The sequence below is a fragment of the Oncorhynchus gorbuscha genome, linkage group LG13, assembly GCF_021184085.1.
Source record: "Oncorhynchus gorbuscha isolate QuinsamMale2020 ecotype Even-year linkage group LG13, OgorEven_v1.0, whole genome shotgun sequence".
Taxonomy (NCBI): domain Eukaryota; kingdom Metazoa; phylum Chordata; class Actinopteri; order Salmoniformes; family Salmonidae; genus Oncorhynchus; species Oncorhynchus gorbuscha.
The window spans coordinates 93,787,983-93,797,010 of NC_060185.1; the positions used below are offsets into that span (position 1 = coordinate 93,787,983).

The following is a 9,028-nucleotide window of genomic DNA, read 5'->3' on the forward strand; positions in this document are numbered from 1 at the left end:
GATAAAAGTCTCCAACTTCAGCGATTTTTGCAATTCGTTCCAGTCACCGGCAGCAGAGAACTGGAAGAAAAGGCGGCCAAATGAGGTGTTGGCTTTAGGGGTGATAAGTGAGATACACCTGCTGGAGCGCGTGCTACGGGTGAGTGTTGCCATCGTGACCAGTGAACTGAGATAAGGCAGAGCTTTACCTTGCATGGACTTGTAGATGACCTGGAGCCAGTGGGTCTGGCGACGAATATGTAGCGAGGGCCAGCCGACAAAATATGTAGCGAGGGCCAGCCGACTACAGCATACAGGTCGCAGTGGTGGGTGGTATAAGGTGCTTTAGTAACAAAACGGATGACACTGTGATAAACTGCATCCAGTTTGCTGAGTAGAGTATTGGAAGCTATTTTGTAGACGACGTCGCCGAAGTCGAGGATCGGTAGGATAGTCAGTTTTACTAGGGTAAGTTTGGCGACGTGAGTGAAGGAGGCTTTGTTGCGGAATAGAAAGCCGACTCTAGATTTGATTTTAGATTGGAGATGTTTGATTTGAGTCTGGAAGGAGAATTTACAGTCTAGCCAGACACCTAGGTACTTATAGATGTCCACATATTCTAGGTCGGAACCATCCAGGGTGGTGATGCTAGTCAGGCGTGCGGGTGCAGGCAGCGAACGGTTGAAAAGCATGCATTTGGTTTTACTAGCGTTTAAGAGCAGTTGGAGAAGGAGTGTTGTATGGCATTGAAGCTCGTTTGGAGGTTAGTTAACACAGTGTCCAAGGACGGGCCGGAAGTATACAGAATGGTGTCATCTGCGTAGAGGTGGATCAGGGAATCGCCCACAGCAAGAGCAACATCATTGATATATACAGAGAAAAGAGTCAGCCCGAGAAATGAACCCTGTGGCACCCCCATAGAGACTGCCAGAGGACCGGACAACATGTTTCAGATTTGACACACTGAACCAACAGTAAACAGGGCCTGCTCCGCTACTTCTCCCGACCGGAAACAGGGCTACTTCTCCCAGCAGTAAACAGGGCTACTTCTCCCAGCAGTAAACAGGGCTACTTCTCCCAGCAGTAAACAGGGCTACTTCTCCCAGCAGTAAACAGGGCTACTTCTCCCAGCAGTAAACAGGGCTAGTAAACAGGGCTACTTCTCCCAGCAGTAAACAGGGCTACTTCTCCCAGCAGTAAACAGGGCTACTTCTCCCAGCAGTAAACAGGGCTACTTCTCCCAGCAGTAAACAGGGCTACTTCTCCCAGCAGTAAACAGGGCTACTTCTCCCAGCAGTAAACAGGGCTACTTCTCCCAGCAGTAAACAGGGCAGTAAACAGGGCTCCTCCCAGCAGTAAACAGGGCTACTTCTCCCAGCAGTAAACAGGGCTACTTCTCCCAGCAGTAAACAGGGCTACTTCTCCCAGCAGTAAACAGGGCTACTTCTCCCAGCAGTAAACAGGGCTACTTCTCCCAGCAGTAAACAGGGCTACTTCTCCCAGCAGTAAACAGGGCTACTTCTCCCAGCAGTAAACAGGGCTACTTCTCCCAGCAGTAAACAGGGCTACTTCTCCCAGCAGTAAACAGGGCTACTTCTCCCAGCAGTAAACAGGGCTACTTCTCCCAGCAGTAAACAGGGCTACTTCTCCCAGCAGTTGAAAGTGCAGTGCCCAGATGATAATCACCCCGAGAATTGCCTTGAAACTGAACCTAAACTAATTTTACACATATAACAGATTAAACTAATGTAGTATCCTAAGGAAAATGGGTGAGTTGATGAGCGAGGGGTTAACAAACCATGCCTAATAATATATTCATCAATTGTGAATTTCGAACAATGTGAGCCATTGTTAAATCTCTAAAATGGTATGTACCCTATATCAGTCCACCGAATCCCAGCCGTCTTATCAGTCTACTCTGGACTACTGGGAGCAGGCTACAAAGTGAGAGTGTGTGTGTAATTGTACATGCTGAACAGCTTTCAATATCTAGGAAAATATCCATATTAGGCCGCAGGTGAGGAGGTGTCAGAGAATGTGGTGAGGAGGCTTGTTGGCATCTTAGGTTGGCACCATGGACAATTTCTTAACTTCACTGTCATTGGGCAAAAAAGTTGCTTGCAAAGAAAACAAGTCCGTCTGGCACCATGAACAAAGTGAGAAGGGAGCTCCCTCCCTCCCTCTCTGAACATAAAGCACCTGCACAGCCGTTGTACAACGGTGCTGAAGAATGACCAGTGTAACTAACCCGGCAGTCTGACTGACCCTACCCCGGCAGTCTGACTGACCCTACCCCGGCAGTCTGACTGACCCTACCCCGGCAGTCTAACTGACCCTGGCAGTCCAACTGACCCTGGCAGTCCAACTGACCCTGGCAGTCCAACTGACCCTGACCCGGCAGTCTAACTGACCCTACCCCGGCAGTCTAACTGACCCTACCCCGGCAGTCTAACTGACCCTACCCCGGCAGTCTAACTGACCCTACCCCGGCAGTCTAACTGACCCTACCCCGGCAGTCTAACTGACCCCGGCAGTCTAACTGACCCTACCCCGGCAGTCTAACTGACCCCGGCAGTCTAAATAACCCCGGCAGTCTAAATAACCCCGGCAGTCTAAATAACCCCGGCAGTCTAAATAACCCCGGCAGTCTAAATAACCCCGGCAGTCTAAATAACCCCGGCAGTCTAAATAACCCCGGCAGTCTAAATAACCCCGGCAGTGTAAGACAACAGGACACAAAGAGAGAAGCAGAGACTATTGCTACTTTCAGTTAGCCTTTACTGGAAGCCAGAAACCAGTTGGGACAGACCTAAAAGCACCACCTTGACATGTAAATGTTACGTTTCAGATGTAGGCTAATAAGGCTGTACTTAATGTGCTGGACTGCTCAGCCTGATCAATAACATCTAGAAAATATGAAGTACTCTAAAGCTATAAAGTAATATCTGTTCACTTACGCTGGGCTGCTCATGATTTAGGGCCTTCCCCGTTGAGAGACACGGCTGACTCTCTCTCTGGTCCATACTGGGCTGGCGGTGAAGCTTCCCCTGACCTGAAACAGTCAGGAGTCACCGTTATAGGGTTGTTATATAGTCGCAGCACTGTTATATAGCCACACCACTATTACATGGTCGTTATATAGCCACACCACAGTTACATAGTTACATGGCCGTTACATAGTCACACCACTGTTACATGGCCGTTCCATAGTCACACCACTGTTACATGGCCGTTCCATAGTCACACCACTGTTCCATGGCCGTTCCATAGTCACACCACTGTTACATGGCCGTTCCATAGTCACACCACTGTTCCATGGCCGTTCCATAGTCACACCACTGTTCCATGGCCGTTCCATAGTCACACCACTGTTCCATGGCCGTTCCATAGTCACACCACTGTTACATGGCCGTTCCATAGTCACACCACTGTTACATGGCCCATAGTCACACCACTCCATAGTCACACCACTGTTACATGGCCGTTCCATAGTCACACCACTGTTACATGGCCGCTCCATAGTCATAGTCACACCACTGTTACATGGCCGCTCCATAGTCACACCACTGTTACCATAGTCACACCACTGTTACATGGCCGTTCCATAGTCACACCACTGTTACATGGCCGTTCCATAGTCACACCACTGTTACATGGCCGTTCCATAGTCACACCACTGTTACATGGCCGTTCCATAGTCACACCACTGTTACATGGCCGTTCCATAGTCACACCACTGTTACATGGTCGTTACATAGTCACACCACTGTTACATGGTCGTTATATAGTTCACTGCCTTGTTCAGGGGCAGAACGACAGATTTTTAACTTGTTAGCTCTGGGATGCGATCTAGCAACCTTTCGGTTACTGGCTCAACTCGCTAACCACTAGGCTACCTGCCGTTATATGGTCATTATATAGTGTTAGCAACCGCCTATAGAAACCTCAGGAAAAGCTTGCTGTTACAGGTCCAATGCAGACATTTTTACCTCAATATTAAATTATTTGGTCAATAAGAAACAAAAATTGTTCCTTAGCAAAGAGCAATTTCTCAAGAAATAATTTTTTCCCATCTCTGATAGCATACCTTGTGTCTCAGTCTGAACAGGTCCTCCCATACACAGACTGGTAGCGAAACTGGAGGTCGAAGACTTCAGGGCCTCGTTGTCTCTGACCAGCTCCTCTACACGCTGACGCAACTTAGAAGCCTCCCACTGAGACTCCTCCAACAGGTCTCCTACACACCAAACCATTAGTAACAACCGTATTCACAGCAGTAACAACAGGTCTCCTACACACCAGAGAAAGCTAGATTTGAAGTAGGCCTAATCACTTGTTCATTTTGGGTTGTGGCATATAGATGAATATGTTATTCACAGTCTACATGACCTATAATACGTGATGGATAGACAGTAGCTAGTGTTTCTGATGACTAACAACTAAATCATGCCAACCCTGAGAACATTACTCATGACAGAGAAACAGCACATAACCAAAGAATGGACTACGCCAACACTCACTAGTCCCAAGTCACTACAGAGAAACTCCCTGCAAACATTACAGCACACAGCCAAAGAATGGAATCAGGTCTAACCACATTGTTCCTACAAGGCTATGAGAGCTATAATGTATAGGTCACAACACTAACCTAGACAGATGAGTGTGATGAGGGTTGTGGTTGTGTAGGGTCTCAGGTCTACAGTGGTATTGGTACAACGTCACAAGTACCTACACTACCACAGATATATGGAGGGGGGGGGGGTGTTGTTGTGTAGGGTCTCAGGTCTACAGTGGTATTGGTACAACGTCACAAGTACCTACACTACCACAGATATCTGGAGGGGGGTGTTGTTGTGTAGGGTCTCAGGTCTACAGTGGTATTGGTACAACGTTACAAGTACCTACACTAACAGATATCTGGAGGAGGGGGTGTTTTTGTACTAGGTCTACAGATATATGGAGGGGGAGGGGGGTGTTGTTGTGTAGGGTCTCAGGTCTACAGTGGTATTGGTACAACGTCACAAGTACCTACACTAACACAGATATATGGAGGGGGGTGTTGTTGTGTAGGGTCTCAGGTCTACAGTGGTATTGGTACAACGTTACAAGTACCTACACTACCACAGATATCTGGAGGGGGGTGTTTTGTAGGGTCTCAGGTCTACAGTGGTATTGGTACAACGTCACAAGTACCCACACTAACACAGATATATGGAGGGGGGGGGGGGGGTGTTGTTTAAAGAGCTGTAGTCTTACATGGAATATAGTCATTTGAAGACCCCGAACTAAAATCTTACGTAATGTGGTCAAATGCCTGATTAGATTCTGTCCACAAGAGATTAGGATCCTAATAAAGAGCTGGTGATCTAGACCAGAGGTAGTATCTATCAGATTAGGATCCTAATAAAGAGCTGGTGATCTAGACCAGAGAGGTAGTATCTATCAGATTAGGATCCTAATAAAGAGCTGGTGATCTAGACCAGAGAGGTAGTATCTATCAGATTAGGATCCTAATAAAGAGCTGGTGATCTAGACCAGAGAGGTAGTATCTATCAGATTAGGATCCTAATAAAGAGCTGGTGATCTAGACCAGAGAGGTAGTATCTATCAGATTAGGATCCTAATAAAGAGCTGGTGATCTAGACCAGAGGTAGTATATATCAGATTAGGATCCTAATAAAGAGCTGGTGATCTAGACCAGAGAGGTAGTATCTATCAGATTAGGATCCTAATAAAGAGCTGGTGATCTAGACCAGAGGTAGTATCTATCAGATTAGGATCCTAATAAAGAGCTGGTGATCTAGACCAGAGAGGTAGTATCTATCAGATTAGGATCCTAATAAAGAGCTGGTGATCTAGACCAGAGAGGTAGTATCTATCAGATTAGGATCCTAATAAAGAGCTGGTGATCTAGACCAGAGGTAGTATCTATCAGATTAGGATCCTAATAAAGAGCTGGTGATCTAGACCAGAGAGGTAGTATCTATCAGATTAGGATCCTAATAAAGAGCTGGTGATCTAGACCAGAGAGGTAGTATCTATCAGATTAGGATCCTAATAAAGAGCTGGTGATCTAGACCAGAGAGGTAGTATCTATCAGATTAGGATCCTAATAAAGAGCTGGTGATCTAGACCAGAGAGGTAGTATCTATCAGATTAGGATCCTAATAAAGAGCTGGTGATCTAGACCAGAGAGGTAGTATCTATCAGATTAGGATCCTAATAAAGAGCTGGTGATCTAGACCAGAGAGGTAGTATCTATCAGATTAGGATCCTAATAAAGAGCTGGTGATCTAGACCAGAGAGGTAGTATCTATCAGATTAGGATCCTAATAAAGAGCTGGTGATCTAGACCAGAGGTAGTATATATCAGATTAGGATCCTAATAAAGAGCTGGTGATCTAGACCAGAGGTAGTATATATCAGATTAGGATCCTAATAAAGAGCTGGTGATCTAGACCAGAGAGGTAGTATATATCAGATTAGGATCCTAATAAAGAGCTGGTGATCTAGACCAGAGAGGTAGTATCTATCAGATTAGGATCCTAATAAAGAGCTGGTGATCTAGACCAGAGAGGTAGTATATATCAGATTAGGATCCTAATAAAGAGCTGGTGATCTAGACCAGAGGTAGTATATATCAGATTAGGATCCTAATAAAGAGCTGGTGATCTAGACCAGAGAGGTAGTATATATCAGATTAGGATCCTAATAAAGAGCTGGTGATCTAGACCAGAAAGGTAGTATTATATCATAAAAGCAGGTACGGACCTAAGCTCTTGAGTCCCTTCATCCTCTCTCTGAGCACGCTGTTCTCTTCCAGTAGTAGTCTGTAGCTTCCCCCTCCACCACTGCTGCCCTCCTCCCTGGCCTCTCTGGGCTTAGCCTCACCCCCGCCTGGGTCGTAGATACGATAGGGCCCTTTTCCTTCCATCGCCACTGATTCACTTACCAGGCATGGTGCTGGGAACTGGAGGAACAACAGAACAGAAACATCAATAGGAAAGAACCAATAGAAAAAGAGAGGCAGAGCTGTGTGAGAGGTTTCAGTTAGGGAATGTGTTTTGACTGTGCTCAGTAACTTCTGTGACAGTATGGGGAAATAGGCTAATGTCATGTTTACCGTTTGTCATGGGAGAACCTATACTTCAGTAGCCAGATCCCAGATCTGTTTTTACCATCACGTCAACTCCTTGGCATGGCAATGAGTGACAAGGAGTTAACTAACTGATCTGGTACCAAGTCAATAGCTATATCACACAAGGCTAAGGGGGAAACTAATAGACATTGAGATGTTTAACCTGCCATAACAACATGCATACCACATACATGAGGAAAAGTACTAACTTCATACTGCCTAAGGAGAAGTACTAACCTTATACTACCTAATACAGGAGGAGAAGTACTAACCTCATACAGGAGGAGAAGTACTAACCTTATACAGGGGAAGACGTTTGGTTATATAACAAGCATTGTGTTGGTTCCCCACCCTAAACCATTTACAAAGTAAAGAGTCCTTAACGCCACCATCAAAAGGGGATTTCTGCAAAAGCTATTGAGACACAATAATTTGAATGTGTAACTTACACACACCGATGTGTCCAAGTCATTGAGTGATAACAAGGATGTAACAATGCCACACTGGAGAATGGCCCGCAAAAAAACGACCATGCAATATTTAAACTGAACTTCCAGCCAGACAGATGAGAAACAAAGACATTGTACATCAACCAGATGATTTGAAAGACCCTTGCTAGTGCAGTTGACATCCGTTGCAAAATATAATAATGAAATGAAAGACAAGACATTCTTTTAGAAAACGTCCTCATTCAAACCAATTGAAGCTGGATGTTGTCATGAGATGTGATGACATCAACCTCACGTTACAACACCACATCATCATCATCACCATCATCATCATCACCCAACTCACTCTGGCGTCTTTTCGGCCTCTCTTTCTTTCTTCGTTCATTATTGATTAGAAGAGACGGCTAAAGTGTCCAGTCCAGAAAAGATAAAGATCCCTGATTAGATGACAAGCGAGAACAACATCTGTCGCGGTTCAGTAGTTAGTCGCGACATCCGACTGTTACACTAGTTTAGTTAATGACTAGCCATGAAGCTAGCTAACGTTAGTCATCGGTTGCTATATGCTAGGATGTTGGAAAACCGTCAGCTAACAAGTAGGACATCAGACTGTTTAGCAAGCTAACATTATGCTTACTTGAACGATGGCTAATTCATATTATCCGTTAGCTAGCTAGCTATCTGTCAAAGTATTTCTACAAGATAACCTGGCTAACCCGTTAGCTGATTGTCATGCAAATACTAGCTAAGGTGACAGATTATATCTTACAGATAACTAACTAACGTTAACTAGCCATTTGTTACGCATCAAAACCAGTGTGTTTCCTGATAACGTAGCTAGTCAGCTTTAAATGAATTTCATGGTAACCAAAGAACAAAGAGATCGTTGGCTTGTGTTATAGCTACCTTTCTGCTTCAGTGGCTCCTTCGATTTGCCCAGACAACCAATTGCGGAAGTGGTCTCTGCTGTAACCTGGGAAAGTCCACCTCGCTCTCGTCTGATGTAAACAGCTGTGGTTGACAACCGGGCCGACCAATGCAGACGCTTGACACAGACTGGTGTAATCTTTAAAGAGACAGTGCAGGGTTTTGCTCCAAACCTTGGTAATGTAGGGATTGGGACTGCACGACCACAGTCAGAAGAGTAAGGCTTTGACCGGGTACCTTCTACCACCAGGGCTTCAAAGCTACAACGGTTTGCTGAGACAATAACAAAGCAGACAACACACGTTGTTATCACGCCTCTGATATGGACCTGGAGTCATGTAACCATTCTCCAATTCATAGACAGAGCTGTAGATGCAAGGAGGACTGACCATCCATGATATAACTTATTGTTATGAGGCTATACAGTGTTAGTTTATTCTTAAATTGTTTACAAACATTGGAGTAAAACAAGTTTATATTTCGGGTTCAGATGGGGTAGACAGTTAAACTAATCTCATGAGGCATTTACCAATTG

The 9,028-nt window shown here is 45.2% G+C and overlaps 1 protein-coding gene across 7 annotated transcripts in view; it reads right to left on the reverse strand.

The window, feature by feature from the left end:
• Positions 1-8,628, reverse strand: part of LOC123993740 (TNFAIP3-interacting protein 1-like) — a 39,029-nt gene extending 30,401 nt beyond the window's left edge. The window contains exons 1-5 of one of the 7 annotated variants that reach the window (XM_046296179.1): positions 8,473-8,554; positions 7,913-7,970; positions 6,751-6,949; positions 4,067-4,216; positions 2,937-3,031 (exon numbers count right to left, since the gene is read on the reverse strand). In XM_046296179.1, coding sequence (XP_046152135.1) covers positions 2,937-3,031; positions 4,067-4,216; positions 6,751-6,949; positions 7,913-7,951 — 483 coding nt within the window. In that variant the 5' untranslated portion in view covers positions 7,952-7,970; positions 8,473-8,554. Of the gene's footprint in view, positions 1-2,936; positions 3,032-4,066; positions 4,217-6,750; positions 6,950-7,912; positions 7,971-8,472 lie in introns of all 7 variants that reach the window. The other 6 variants (XM_046296181.1, XM_046296178.1, XM_046296177.1 and 3 more) reach the window with 6 other exon arrangements.
• Between the last annotated feature and the right edge of the window lie 400 nt (positions 8,629-9,028).